This window comes from Chanos chanos, chromosome 15 (assembly GCF_902362185.1).
Source record: "Chanos chanos chromosome 15, fChaCha1.1, whole genome shotgun sequence".
Classification (NCBI taxonomy): domain Eukaryota; kingdom Metazoa; phylum Chordata; class Actinopteri; order Gonorynchiformes; family Chanidae; genus Chanos; species Chanos chanos.
The window spans coordinates 7,043,753-7,059,086 of record NC_044509.1 but is presented as its reverse complement, the minus strand read 5'-3'; the positions used below and the strand labels follow the sequence as shown (position 1 = coordinate 7,059,086).

Genomic DNA, 15,334 nt, shown 5'->3' with positions numbered 1-15,334 from the left:
ATACATATGCTCTTTAATACATACATACGTAAATAAGGAAAGCAATATAGAATAGGACACATACCCAGACTCAATAGTATACCCTTCTCAGCTGAACAGAGAAAAAAAAGAGGTGCACTTGCCCCCCTTTTTTTGTTTTTCTCGTATCAGTCATGGTCCTGTCTGATGGAATCTAACTTAAGTCCCTCTCCTTAAAGTTTAGTGTATTGGTAGCCTATAATTCGTTGTCACGGTTTCACTGACGTCACATCACCAGGTGTGGTAAAACCTGCGTGCAGAACTGTCCAACGTAAAACAGAGGTAGTCTTCACTTGACGAAACAGATCAAATTCAAGTTACAAGAGTTTAGAGTACGCTGTACACTACATTATTACCTCCAACTATTGCAAGAAATATTTCAAAAGGCGAAGAACGGACATCACATGGACTGACTCTTTGCCTGCTTTTACATAGGCCAAATGCTTAGATAGAGGAATCCGACAGAATAAAGTGAAGAGAATACTTACAAAAAATGATCAGTCTTCTATGTTGAGCTTCTCCGGTGGTGGTCGGAGTGCTTCTGCCTTAAATTCCACCACACGCCAGCGGTCTTTATAGCAGTCAAGTACCAACAGACGTTCAAATTCAGCGCCTGTTGAGGCGGGAGCCATAGAGCAGCGGGAATTTAGGAATGAACGCGCTACTTAGACGCGTTGTTGGCGCTGTTTATCGTCCTGACAGGGTTGCGTTAGTCATACCAATTCAACAGATGGGACGTTGTGGACAAGATAGTTCACCTGAGAAGAGAAAATGAATCAAGCGCTGTCTCCCCTTTCTTCTTTAACTTACTACAAACATGTTGGAAAATGGTCATTTAACTGTCAAATATTTTCATATATTCAGTTCATATTTTCTGAAGATGAGACGCTGTCTTTCAGACATTAAAAACAGTCGAAGAAGCACAAGATAATGCCAATTAAACAATATACTTTACTAATACGTTGTTCACTTTAATACACGCTTTGCTGTTAATGTTTTTTTATTTGATACATGCAGTGTTTTACATAATAAACAACTTTTATTAGTAAGGTCTTGGTACGCCTTTTTCTATTATGTTATGTTTCAGCGAATTGAAAATCTTGTCTGTTACTTAAAAAAAAAAAAAAAAACCCTTCTCGTTGCTTTCCTTGCTAGTCACTAACTGATCTGAGGACAGCATCCACCTTACCTCTGTCATCATGACTCATCATGCAACCTGAGGACCAAGGTGACCGCAGCTGATTATTTACGTTTGTTCCTCAGCACAAAGAGACAATAAAAAATAGGAGGCCCACAGAGACATCAAACAAACTCCTTAGAAACACTATCAGTGTCAACATCTCCTTAAGAAGCATTGTGTTCTTGTACTGTTGATTGACCTGCGTGTTCCATGTAGTTTTGATGGTGGACAAGAACTTCGCTGGACAGCGGTTACCAGAGAAACCATTTACTCAAAGCCTCTTGCCCCCTCTGAAGACGTGCCTAGACTTGCCCGAAGAGGAAAACACAAACTGTGTGTAGTTTCACCAGGTGACTGTTCATTTGTTTCTCCAAACACACGCTTAAAGTTTGTGCAGGCAACATTGTGTTTCTGTCTCAGTTACGTCATGACAGTTATTATCATTTTGATCCCCATTATGACCAGTAATCATCCCAAGAGCAGCATCTTGTGACAATGTAGCAAATTTACAACAAACCGCACAAAACCTGTGCACGGGTCAGTACGGTATGAAGCAAGAAGACACAAGGTCTACTTTGGTGCCCTCTAGTGGCTATTGATAAGTATGACATTTAAAGATTCCAACCAGTTTACTGTCTCACCGTTTGCATAACCACATGCTAATGCTTTCAGGACTAACAAATCACTACAGTAATTTTCATACCTAAATGTTGCAAAATATATAGATGTTTAGATTGAATTTAAGAACAAGAGAATAAATTGTACTAAGCTCCTCTGCTGATGGCAATTTGAAACACCTGCCCATCCAATCACTTATTAGCGTGGCTTGAAATCACTTAAATAGCGTGCATTGCTGTGTTTCTTTTCATCAGGAAAGGTTTCTCTTAACTTGAATTAGTATGGTTGTCTGGCTTAGGATAAATTCTGTAACTCTGTGTCAAAGCAATAAGATAGTCCATAACAAATGACCTACTAACTGGATTTTTTTTTTTTTTTAGAGCAAATTGGTTTGCGTATTAAGGATGTCTTTATGAATTTTTTTAAAAATTGTATTTTATTGCCAGATTTTTAGAGAACACAATTTGAGCTGCAGTTTGTAATCGACTCGCTGACTTTTGAAACCTTGAACTCAACATGAAAGAAGAAATTGCAGCAACTGTTTTCTTTGTGGCTCGACTAGCAAAGAAACATGGCAAACTGGACAGAGCTCAAAGAGAGAAATTTGCAGTAGCCCTTACTTCAGTTCTCTTTGAAAACTACAAAAACCATTGGTACCCAGACAATCCATCCAAAGGACAAGCTTTTCGGTAAGCTCTCCAACATGGAACACGTTGCTCAGTAAAGATGTGAAGAAATTTGTGTTTTTATGTCCCCCACCCCCCTTAATATCTGACTCCTTTCCTTGGCTTGTTCAGTTGTTTGCGGATGAATAAGGCTCAGGTGAGGGATCCAGTCCTTGAACAGGCTTGCAGGCAGAGTGACATTGACTATGATGACTTAGGTTTACCAAAAGAGATGACCATCTGGGTAGACCCAGGGGAGGTATCGTGCCGGTAAGACAACGTTATTGACTTGCACACTTCTGAAGTTTTGCAGTAGTAATAAGCCTATCAATGCGGACAAATTCTGTGTCTGTCCCCCCACCCCGAACAGATATGGTGAGAAGTCAACTCCGTTTTGCATAACTCAGCTGGAAGGTCAGAAAGGCGATAGGGAATTCTCTCGCAGGATAAATAACGCGGTAGAGAGAGCATCCTCCGACTATCATTCCGGAACGTCCTCGGACGAGGAAGCCGGCAACACCAGCATAAGCAGCAGTAATAGCAGTAACCTCTCTGCTCCAGAGCCCAAGTCCATCCCCACTGTCAGCAATCCAAACAGTGTTTACCAGGTTGGTACAGCTGAAGGACCTGATACTACTAGTTCCCTCTGGAACAGAACATCCTGAATGTCCTGAAATGGCATGGTCAAATGCTCCCCAGATATTTCCCGATTCATACTGTGTCTAGCATAGTGTAAACTGGCTTATTTTTATGAACAAATGGACATTTTGTCATTGAGGTCCTCTCTCTCTTTTTAAGCAGGGGAATGTTTCTCACAGATGCAAGACTTGAGGATCCATTTGTAGATACATAATCGTATGACTCTTTTGCTTGTCTTGTAGTTCAGCGAGTTTGGTCCGCCCACGACCATGCAGACTTGGGCTCCGTACTCGAAGAGAAAGCCTTATGTGGGAGATGGCTATCAGCACGTTTCATCCGGTGGCCAGTATCCCCCTCACAAGAGCTTTAAAAACTACAGGCCTTCCTATGCTTTCTCTGGACCTCGTATTGACAAATACCACTGGGTCAGCAAAACCCGTTCTTGAAGAATCTTTCTCTGTTCTGACGGATAAATTATTTCATTGTTACCATGCGGGTGTGTGTTTTGCACTTTTGGGATGGTGATCTAAACGGTTTAAATGCGATGCAACTTATTTATGAAATCCTTGTGGCTGGCCTTGCTGCCGAGGTGTTTTTTTAAAACGTGAAACTATTTTATTGTTTGTCAAATATTTAAATGTAAACTGGAAAAAATGATCTAAATAAAAACCCTTTTTAAAGTCTCCATGTTCTCATAGCTTGCCTCAGTCTGGCTAGTTGATCTTCTGGTCACAGAACTTACTGTGTCTTAATCCCAAAATGTTCATCCACTTTAAAATTAATTGGGATTCCTAAGCTTCAATGGGATGGACAGTTTCCTTTTGGATGGGGGACCAGACCCCTGGTAATCCTCCACACTTGGCATCAGAGCTGTAGAAATGGAGTTTCTTGTCTGCCAGGTGATGGCAGCAAAGTGCATACATATGTAGGGATGTTTCCTGGTTGATGGTATTTGTGTGTGCAGTACACTTTACGTTAATTTGAAAAAATTGTTTACACACAGGAATTCAAGCAGTTGAAATAAACATGGTTACTGGCGTCTGTCTGGCCCCTGCCTCTTAGATTGCTATTGATTTTGGTGCAAACATATTGCACGAGATCACTCCAGTGCTTTTTAACAGTTTTTTGTTACTTTAAAGCACTGTTTTCTAATTCAGCCATAGAAAAGCATTTGTCAAATGCTTTGCTCTGACGCACATGATCTCGTTTTAGCTAGATGAAACAATTGCATGGAATGTGTTCACACAGGGCTACATAGCCCAGGAACTAGATCTCAAACACTGTTCCAAACTGACTTTATTTCATTTGATGTTAAGCAAAGATCAGCAAACTGCTTATGCTCTCCTATCATATCTCTGCCCAGAGTGACTTAAAATGACTTTTTTTTTTTAAATGTTGCTGTGGCATTTGTTAAGGCCCTCATAAAACGACCCCCTCAGCACTGCACCAGTGAACATAGAGGCTCACTCACTTTCTTGTCATTTAAGATAGAAAAAGCAACCCCAACCTCCCTCCCTGCCAAAAAAAAAAGTTATCAAATGGCACGCTGACAAAGTCTCTGAATTTACCAGTTAAACATTGGTCAGACATGCACAGTTATGTTTGTTAAAAATGTTGTACTTGCTCACTGAAGATACGATATGATTTGACTTGACGTTCTTAGACGTTGAATGTCTGCAGCTATAGCCGTTCCAAAGGTAAAGACAGCAACTATGGGACAGTCATATCTATTATGCAGGAGACAAAATGGAGAATTCTAATATTTCGAGGATAAAATCCAAATACGTGTTAACGCTTGTGCCTCTGCTGCTGTGGTTGAATGGCTGGGTTCAGTAATCTGAGACCTGTTTTCGGCAGAAGAGGGGTCAAAAGTTCCTAACGGGCCTGAGTCAAGGAGTCACCAAGAGTACAGACTTGGCCAGCAGTACACAATGAACTAAGGGCTAACATGTGGTGCTGTCTTACAGTGGGATAATTTAACAGCCTTGCTTCTGGACCTTGGGGTACATTCTGTCACTTAACTCTCCATTTACTGTCTCCTGCTCTTTTCCCAAGAGAAGAGTTTGCCCTTTACACACCTGCTTTTGTCTCTTACAGTCCTTTTGTTCTTTTTTTTTTCTTTTCTTTTTTTTTTTAGCAAAATGGAAAGGCTGTTGATCGCGAGGACCTTCAGAGCCAAGTGGCGTTTGCCTCTTTAACACATTTTATCTTTCAAAACATCCAATGAGATGACAAGTGAATTACAACAGTACAATGTCTTTTGGAGCCTCTTTGCTTGTCCTTATTAAATATTTAACAACATATAAAAAATGATATACATGTATGTGGCAATCTGTCTCTATCTAGACTGTGGATAAAAGGAATGTGACATAATGCCATTTAAAACTGTGTCTGTCTGTCTGTCTGTCTGTCTATCCACACACACATATATGTATATATACAAGTAGTACACACATATAGCATAATGTCACCCCTTTTATCTCTTCTTTGCTGTAGCTATGTTACTTTCCTAGGAAACATTATAAAAGTACTAGCGCTACACTTTAGTTTATGGTGTTTTCATCAAAACAGATGCTCTACTCTCACTGCACTACCTACTCATCCCCTCTTATGCTATTCAGAGAAGTTATTATGTAACATGATTTACCTGCTTATTATTCTAAATGCCAGAATCTGAATATCTGCAGGCAAAGCTTATGTTTGTTCAGGTTAACTCCTATTCTCTCTGTATGAAGCAGGGTAATATGACACATTATATGTCATGAGTGGAAGAGATTTAATATACAATATTAAGTTCAGTGTTCACTCTTGGGCTATATAAATCACCGTCACCTGTCTCTGTCACATATTCACAACAGAGCGGCTCCAAAGGTAAGCTTAGTATTTTGAGTGGTTTAATTAATGCGTCCCAATATTTCTGTATTTTACAGTCGCTTCTTGTCTGTGTGTCATTTTGACGGCACCGTGTTTATGAAGGAATGTTTTTCATGTCCTGCAAACCTCTGGAAGCACAACCTTTTTTTTTTTCTTCCTCTTTTTCCTTCCCTTCTAGTCACTGAAAATGAGGCTTTATCTCCTCTTCATCCTGACTGCTATTACTCTACAACCCGGACACTGCACTCAATACAACTGTTCTTCTATTTATAACAGAATTCCTGGTGAGTCTGTCTGTCAGACCTCTGATACACGATGGTAATTTTTCTCCTCTTTGACTTTGTGTTCTCCTCCTCTGCGCACACAGACAACAGCGATATGACTGTGGATTGCGGTCCTAATGTGATAACCCTGGAAGTGAACCTGTGTACTGCTCAGTGGGCCGGTTTTAACTCCAGCAGTCTGGCCATGAACGGCCAGCACAACAACAGCTTGTGTCTGGGTACTGTGGACACCAGCGTGAACCCGCCTGTTGTCAGATACCAACTGCCCGTCAATAGCAGCCAAGAGAACCCCTGCCGACAGTCAATGCAGGTTAACAGTGATATACGGAAACAACGATTTTGCGATAACGCCAGATAATTCCTGAGTTTACCCCGCCTAATGTGAGAATTAGCACTTGGTAAACTCAGAATGTCGGATTATAGGATGGATTATCAGAATGCTGAAAAATAGAATGTTGGATTCTGTTACCATAGCTAACAGAATCCAACATTCTATTTCGTACCAGATAGAATCGATCAAACTCCAGCCGGCATATGACAACTGTTTTGTGCTGTTTTATTTTGATGAGTAGATTGTGGATGAAGCACCAGTGTCAGACGTTTTCAGCTCGTTTTCCAGCATCCAGTGGGTCATAGTCACCGGATTCATAGACACCCCTCGGTCCTCTGGGGGAGTCATTAGCTACTCCACAGACCTGTATTACCACTTCTCCTGTCGCTATCCTCTGGAGTATTTCATCAACAACACCCAAATAGTGGCGTAAGTCCCCTGCGTATCGAACTCTCTCTCTTTCTCCATCTGCTAAATCTAAACTTGACCTTTGTGGTGACCATGATCAATTGTAGTATCGGTCTGTTTGGCCTCTCTTCCCTGTTTATTTCTGTCTGTCGCTCTCTCAGGTCTTCCGTCTCTGTGGCGACAAATGGGAATAACGGAACTTTTATCAACACCCTTAGCATGAATGTTTACAATGTGAGTTTTGCAAATGGTGTTGTGTCATTCCTCTGCGATACATAATTGAACATTATATCTGAAAATGAATGTCTGTTTTCAAATATAATTCACCTGTTGAACTATAGCAAAGGAGCAAAATGTTTAATGTCTGTGATAAACAGTCATGTTCTGATGATGTTTTGTGTTAACAGGTTGCTCTGCAGTAGATTGCAGTAAGTCAGAGAACCTTGAGATAATGCATGATTTGTCTTATCTACTGTTCTTCCCAAGGACACAGACTATGGTCATCCTCTGATTGTCCCTGATGCAGGTCTTTCTCTGCGCACTAATGTGTATGTGGAAGTAAAGGCCACAAACCTCACTGGAACGTAAGAATCACAGTATCCGGGCTGTAGTACATGTATATTACGTGCTTTCAGAATGATACATGATCGATAAGACTGAAGTTGTGTCGTCTGAAGTTGTGAATCGATTTGGAGTTTGATACCACTGTTTAACGTAAACGGTACTCTGCCCCCCCCCCCCCCCCCCCCCCCCCTCAGTTTTCATGTGCTTCTCGATCATTGTTTTGCCACCCCGTCACCGTACAACGCATCAGGCGGCGAGCAGCACGATTTCTTCATCGGGTATGTGTCCATTTCAATGTCTCAGTTCAATCATTTCTTTTCAGCTCCCGGTCCTGCTCTTTTTTAAAATTTTATTTTATTTATGTATTTATTCATAAATCTATACAGACTAGACTGTCATTGTGTCGGTTGAATGAACGGCGTACGATTGTTAGCGGTTGTTAAAATTCCCTGCGTAGGTGCAACGTCGATTCGAGGACCACCGTGATGCAAAACGGCATAGACATGAAATCGCGGTTCTTTTTCGAAACGTTTCGCTTCATGGAACACTATCAGCAACAGAAGTCCACCATCTACCTGCACTGCATTGTGAGGCTTTGTGAACCCAACAAATGTCAGGAACTTCTAAATGTTAGTGCCCATCTGCATCCCTTCGCTTTTATTCTTCTTTGCTCTAAATAAACTCTAAAGCACAACCTCTGGAGGGGAGGGGAGGGGGGGGGGCTGCTTATGAACACAACCTCTGGGGGGTTTATGAACACAAACTTCATCATACCATGTTGTTTGTCAGAAAAACACAAACTCATATGAGGCTGCATGAACAAAATCTCCAAAAGGAAACTTTTGGAGCACAGTCATGCAGATAAGCCCTGGTATGACTGTACTGAAATAAAATGCAGTTTTATAAATAAACATACAGTTTACTGAGAAGAGTTGAAGAACAGTGTCAGTGTTTATGGGTGGTGCTCTGATAAATGTGGCATTTCCTTGATAACTGATAGTGTGCACAATAACCCATTTCAACCAGATAGGGATAAACAGCGCAAACTTGGCATAACAATAGTTCGGTTAGCTACAAATATTTATCTGTAACTGATGTGACGAATGGTGCACATGACTGTTTGTTGATTTTCCTCTTGCTCTGTAGCCAGCTGTAGAGAGATGAATAGGAAAATGTGATGCACTCCTTTCAGGTGTGCAGCGGCAATTCCAGAAGGAGGCGGGACGTCCCAGAGCCTTTTGGGACAGAGTCCATGGACTCCACCACAATCTCTGTGGGACCCATCTACACAAGAGATACTGGTACGCCCAGGAACTTTCTTTATCGATGCCTTTCCATGAAGTGCTTTCAGCTAGATAATCATTAAACACAATACATATTGTGCTTGTTATTTTGCTCAACATCATTACTATTGGTTCTAAATGTTGGTTTTAATGTAATGAATAGCCAGATAAATGAATAGATCTTTGCAGAAATTTTAAGTATGTCTCTTATTTAATAGGTGCACTGGAACAGTCGCAAGCATCCGCATACGGTTAGTGAGACTTTTTTTTTTGTCTTTCTTTTGCAAAATCTGTCAGCTCTCATTCACATTAACAGTTTGAGTTGGGTGTGAGTTATATGTGGTATGTAATGTAATGACTTTAGTGTTGATTTTTGCTGTAGGTTCTGATGACCAGCAAACGGAGGACGGTAAAAAACGGGTGGCAGTGGGAGTGGTTGTCGGTGGAGGGGCCACTGCTCTGGTGGTAACGGGAGGCTGGTTTGCAGCTAAAAAACTCTACTGGGGGGGAACTGGACTCCGTGCCTTTCACTGAAAGTGTGTCATGCATAACCAGCAGCTGTGCACTGTGCATTGCTGGAAAGCGAGGGTACAGGACCAGACTGTGAATGCTATCTCTCCATGCAAAGACACTGACTCGACCAAAACATATACCTCAACCAGTCAGAACCAGTTAATCAAATGCATGTTTCAGGTGAATCAGTATGTTATGTTACAGGCTTTCTATAAGATTAGACTGTATGTTCTGTGGGGTTCATTTGTTTCATATATTTTGTATCTAGCATGTAGTATTGTGATGTGTTGGAGCACAACCCTTGGGTTAGACCATTTTTGAAATAGTCTGATCTTTTTTCTTTTTTTTTTAAATAAAAGAGCACTAACCATTTGAAAAGCCAAAACTGTGTGCAGAACAGCACGTAGAGTTATTTTGTCACACTCAGTAACATAACTGTGTTTATGCCATTTACCTAGACACGATTCTTTATAAAACATGTTTTTCTTATATGAGAAAATGGTTCTTTCATGGTTTTTTTTGTTTTATTTAAGTTTTTAACAAACAGCAAAGAATCAGACTGGAGAAACAGATGAGTTAAAATATGAATCACAGAACAGCAAAACATACATTTGTTGCTCAATTGGTATTCCTTTAAAATTCACGTCATCGAGGGCACCAGACTCACACATAAGTAAACTTTTCAAATTAAGCAAGGTCAAAGAAAATATTATGAGATATTGCTGACTAAAATCTGTGCTAGAGAAATTGAAATTAAGGCTGGGGTAGTATCTGATGTATTTAGACAAAGAAATGTTAACACAGATATTAGTGACATCTTTTATAGACGTGAATGAATTTACACACTTTGAATCATTTTCGAGTAAATCCACAAATCCACAAATCTCTAACTCAGTATTTTAAGCTCATTTGTGCTCAGATAAGCCTTAGGCTCGACTGATTATATTTTATGGTCTACAGCAGACGGTAAATGATAATAGCTGTAGCCAATGACATCATCAGGCACCAGACACCGTCACATAATGGTTTGGAATCCAATTTATAATTCCTCCTACGCTGATTTGTGGTGAGCCTTACAGACGTCTTACTTACATGATAGGATTACTGTTGTCTTCTTGGTTTGTGGAACCGTATGATTGTTGTTTTTGTTTGTTTGTTTGTTTGTTTGTTTGTTTGTTTTTAGCATTGGCTGGGTGGTTTTGGAAATTCAGTTTAGATTCTGTAGAATCTCTTGGAGCAGGTCACTCAGTTTAACGCTGAAGTCCTCATCGAGTGCGGAGGGCAAACTAAGCTCTTGCTCTTGACCCTGAGGCGTGTCAGATGAGTACAGGTCTCCTCTGTCCCTGAACCTGCTCTCCCACTGGTATCTGTAAGATACAGTTTCAGTGGGCTCAGTTTAAGTTTCTCCAAGTGTAACTGAAAGTTACAGATTAAATAAAAATTGCATCTTTAAGACCACACCTCACAACATTGGGTATGACTATGAGCTCTCAATCAGTTTTAATCAATTAAACGTTAAATGCCAACTTACTTGTCATTCTTAAAGACTTTTTCTATCTTTTCCACTGTCAGATTGGATTTTTGGTATGTGTAGTTCCATGTTTTGTCTTCTGGTATTGGGTAGGCTGAAAAAAAAACCCATGAGGATAACAAAGACTCATTCATTTCATACATTCAGTTTTAGAAGAAAACATTTTGCTATGAGTAGAAAATACCTGTAGCGCTTAGAGGAACCAGACAGAAAAGTAACACTCTGGGATGCATCCTTTCACCTTCAGTGGGAAGAGAAAACATATTAAATGTTTCACTTATCGACACGTATCAGATGACTCCACCAAGTGAATCCTGTGGGATTGATATGCACTGATTGTGACATAATCCCTGAAGGTCCAATGAGTTCTTCATTAATCTCACACATAACGGCACAAAAACCCCCAACTATTTTGAATCACAGGACAGTTGTAGTAAGTAATTTTAGTAAGAAAAGTAATTTGGTACCAGTCCTTCCCTTACCTGTCAGTTATCATGCAGAGGCATTTGCTTTTCTGCCTTTATAGCTTAATCTTGATCGGAATCTTGTCCTTATCTAGAGTTGACCTGTACACGCTGACTGTGTCAACAAAGACCACGTGGAATTTCTGGTTAGACTGATGAACCAAATTGTTGTAGTCTTGCAATAGTTTTTGGATTGCTGAGGAAATGCTTTGCTTTGAATCAAAGCAGGAGACTTTCATAACAGTTCGTCGAGTTCATTGTCGTTGAGTAAAATTTAGACAGTTTAATTGTTTGCATGGAATCAACAAAAAAGAAAAAAAAAATGTTCAGCAAGATTTGCACCTCACTGCACATTGTGTTGCCTCATGTGTGGACTGAAGGAAAAAAGATTTCCTCTTAAACACAGCAAAATAAATTCATTTCTGGATATTGATTTGACAAATCTGTATATTTCAGACAGTCATTTAAAATGGCACCAGTTAATATACTGCTTAGATTTATATACATGTCAAGATCGCTATCTCTATCTATCTATCTATCTATCTATCTATCTATCTATCTATCTATCTATCTATCTATACTTTTTTTTAACACTATAGAAACTTACACAAATACATTTTCAAGGGAAATGTATTTTGTGCTGTGAACAACGCAGATATAATATTTCGCTTTTTTTTTTAAATGCTATAATTAAACTAAAAATGGGTCAAAACAATTCCCTTTGTGTAATGTTTCTCACCACGTGTTCATGTATGCAGGGGTGTTCCTCTGTGTTCCAGCAGGACACTGTACCTACTGTAAATGATGTCACCTGGAATGCGTCTGATCCTCATGACACAGAAGCCTGTGCAAAGTGACAGTCTGCAATAAAACAGAATGTTATGAAACAAATCACCAATCTAATACTGATCAAAGTCTGCTCATCCCCTTCCGAGACACAGCCAAATTCTGCAAACACAATACAATGACACTCTAGAAAAAGAATACCGCTTTACAAAATGCAACACGCAGGACCATAGCCTCTGTCCTTTTGAAAAGACATTATTATTTTAGCATATTATCATGCTGTCTGTTTTACAGAGAAATTAATATTCAGCAACATTGAATGAATGAATGAATGAATGAATGAATTTTATTTCAATGTCTTACATCTTTAGGTATCCAGCCATTAAAGGCTCAAAAGACAAAAAGTTTATTTGTGGAGTAACACAGATCAGGTGAAATTTTACCTTGAAACAAAAGAAAGAGATGTCTCACTCTAAGCCTTAAAAGAGAGTAAAACAGAAGTAAAAACACAAGCTCATTTACAGTAAACATAAACAAGAAAGTTGCTTGCTTAAAGACTTCCTCCCCGAAGAAGAGTTTGTTTTGAGTGTGTTTGAAAAGGCGGGCAACGGTTTATTCATTTTGTATACAAATTGTATTCAATTATTATAAACTGCACAGTGCCATAAAAAAAAAAAAATTCCACCGGACCTGCTGCTGCATTGGAGTAGGTTAATACCCACCAGTCTGAAAGATTAAAGGAGAGTACACAGATTATCAACATGTTGTTGTTTGTGTAAAGTCTAATCATCTAATCCCCTCAACAGAGAGTTCATCTGAATTACATCGAAGGTGTACTTCTTGGAAAATGTTCTAATTATATTTATCATATGCCAACAGGTTAGAATTGTGAGAAACATCTTGTGTTAGTGAGCAGGGCTCTTTGTGGTGTTGTCTAAAAGTAAATGACCTTTGTGCTGTAGTGTGTCTGGGGTCAAGTTGAACTTGTACACACGATAAAGTTGCACACTAATTTTTACCATTTTCATAGATAGTGTTATCTATCTATCTATCTATCTATCTATCTATCTATCTATCTATCTATCTGTCTGCCTGTCTGTTGGCCTGTCAGTCTCTCTGTCTGTCGGTCTGTTGGTCTGTCAGTATCTCTGTCTGTTTGTCAGTCAGTCTGTTGGTGTGTCTGTCTGTCTGGCTAGCTGCTAGTCACTTAGTGTATAGTGTGAAAAAATACATCATAACAGTACATTGATTAAAGGCTTAAGAAGAATTTCGTTTTGATTGAACACATTTTTCAGTTTCTTTTCTTTCTTTTTTTTTACACACTAAACTCTCATTTAAAACACCATTTCATGTTACATGCTCTAATTAAAAATGAATTGGACCTCACTCAAACACCTCCTGTGATGCCATTTCTTTGTCCCTTTAAATATGGATATCATTCATTTTAAAGGACTTGAAATCTTTCAACTGTTTAACCCTACTCCCTGGCTTTTCTGACTTCTCACTGTATTTTTTTCTCAGTCCATTTTAGTTACAGAAATAACTGTTTAGAAGAATAATACAGCTACGAGATTATAAAAATGACTCATAAACCGTTTAACACAAAAAAACCCCCTTAATATTTCCTCACAAGAAAATTCAAAAGACTTTTTTTTTTTTTTTTTGGAAAACAGTTGAGACAAGACTAGTTTAGACTGTTACGACCAGCTGCCTTGAGGGACACTAACAAATGTTTCAGTCTTTAAAGGCATGAATCCACAGTTTCAACAAAGTAAATGAAAATCACAAAAGTCTTTCAAATGTGTCAACAAGTATGCATGGACTGAATATTTGAGAAGAAAGATTAACTGTACACTGGGTCAAGAAAGGATTTTAGCTCCACCTAGTGGTTGACAGAGGGATGATCAAAGAGAGAAACATCTTAGCACTTCCCCCAATGCAAGATGATGATACAATGGAAAAAGTGGTTCATTTGCCTTCTTTTGCTTTCACCAATTAACAATGAAGCCAAAATTCATATCTTTTCAAATCTTACCATGACACTTAATCATAACTTAGATCGTAACGTGTTTGCTCACGCAGTGTGTAACATGGTTACATAACGCAACACATCTCAATTAGTCTTGCTTTTGACAGTCAGTATATGTAAGTCAGTGTGCACACAAAAGGAGTTTCTGAGGAGTTACTGAGTTTCACAATGTTGAAGTAAACATCCCCCTTACTGAACAATCTTTTTGTATTACTTAATGCTATTTCTCTTTTCCCTCTGTCACACAACTGAAGAATGAAGTTTCCTTAACAGTTTTGGTACACTCATCATACCCTAAGCATTTGTTGATATGTAACATTTATATCTGCAACTTTTTGTTCTAGTGTTGGGACTTGATATCTTATAGAGGAGTAATAATGTAAAAGCCTGCTTGCGTTGTGTGAGAGACCTGAAGGACCATATGGTATACATCAAGCGCCCTACCTCTTTTTCTCGTTTCCTGTTTATAACGTTCACGTTAAGCTTTTTTTGAGGGGCCAGTCGGGAAGGAGATTGAAAACAGGTTCTTGAATAGACTCTCATACGAGAAAGTCTCCCTCCAGAATGTTCCAAACTCAAAGGCACTTGGTGTTCTGCCAGCAGAGCAAACTAAGCCGGGGTGAGGTGGGGCCGGGGTGCGGAGGGGTGGGGTCAGCGGTCATACATTCTGGTCGGCACTACATCACACTATGGATGCGTATCCATGATACATATCCATGTGTCCATCACAGAAAAAAACCCCGGTGTAACAATGTGTGCTCGACAGTAACCGGGCTTTATGGGTAAAATTGTTTTCCAGATGAAGCGCACAGATGCACACGTGGTTTAGACCGTAATTACAGAGTTTACAAGCAAAAAAAAAAAAAAAAATGAGAACACAACAGTGAAAAAAAAAACAAAGAAAAAAGAAAACAAAGAAACAAAGAGACAAACGAATGAAAACCCCACCACCAGCGACAACAAAAACAACTGATCATAGATTCTGGTGATTTTCTTTCATTCTTTCTTTCTTTCTTTTCTTTCTTTCTTTAGCAGAGTGAATTTCGGAAATACGTTCAACACAGACACACGACACCTTACACACATGATTACAGCTCTGCTAATCATTTTATTAAAGACCTTTTTTTTGAACTGTCATTATTTTTAT

The 15,334-nt window shown here is 39.3% G+C and overlaps 2 protein-coding genes across 2 annotated transcripts; both read left to right on the top strand.

Annotated features, from left to right (window-relative positions):
- The first annotated feature begins 2,332 nt into the window (after positions 1–2,332).
- Positions 2,333–3,566, top strand: btg4 (B-cell translocation gene 4). Its single transcript, XM_030792954.1, has 4 exons — positions 2,333–2,505; positions 2,614–2,751; positions 2,852–3,089; positions 3,363–3,566. Exons 1-4 carry the CDS (start codon positions 2,333–2,335, stop codon positions 3,564–3,566), a joined length of 753 nt encoding a protein of 250 aa, XP_030648814.1.
- A 2,615-nt stretch (positions 3,567–6,181) lies between these two features.
- LOC115828879 (zona pellucida-like domain-containing protein 1) lies at positions 6,182–9,564 on the top strand. The gene is made up of 10 exons (XM_030792976.1): positions 6,182–6,278; positions 6,362–6,588; positions 6,851–7,038; positions 7,179–7,251; positions 7,504–7,601; positions 7,776–7,859; positions 8,039–8,210; positions 8,774–8,882; positions 9,083–9,115; positions 9,247–9,564. Exons 1-10 carry the CDS (start codon positions 6,182–6,184, stop codon positions 9,396–9,398), a joined length of 1,233 nt encoding a protein of 410 aa, XP_030648836.1. The 3' UTR covers positions 9,399–9,564.
- Positions 9,565–15,334: the final 5,770 nt, after the last annotated feature.

What these genes read in the sequence shown, in the direction of transcription:
- LOC115828879 (XM_030792976.1), top strand. Translation starts at nt 6,182, where the DNA reads ATGAGGCTTTATCTCCTCTTCATCCTGACTGCTATTACTCTACAACCC. An exon ending in CCTGCCGACAGTCAATGCAG is followed by an intron (nt 6,589 to 6,850) that starts GTTAACAGTGAT and finishes TTTGATGAGTAG; the next exon opens with ATTGTGGATGAAGCACCAGT. An exon ending in TTAGCATGAATGTTTACAAT is followed by an intron (nt 7,252 to 7,503) that starts GTGAGTTTTGCA and finishes GTTCTTCCCAAG; the next exon opens with GACACAGACTATGGTCATCC.
- btg4 (XM_030792954.1), top strand. Translation starts at nt 2,333, where the DNA reads ATGAAAGAAGAAATTGCAGCAACTGTTTTCTTTGTGGCTCGACTAGCA. An exon ending in CCAGGGGAGGTATCGTGCCG is followed by an intron (nt 2,752 to 2,851) that starts GTAAGACAACGT and finishes CACCCCGAACAG; the next exon opens with ATATGGTGAGAAGTCAACTC. An exon ending in ATCCAAACAGTGTTTACCAG is followed by an intron (nt 3,090 to 3,362) that starts GTTGGTACAGCT and finishes CTTGTCTTGTAG; the next exon opens with TTCAGCGAGTTTGGTCCGCC.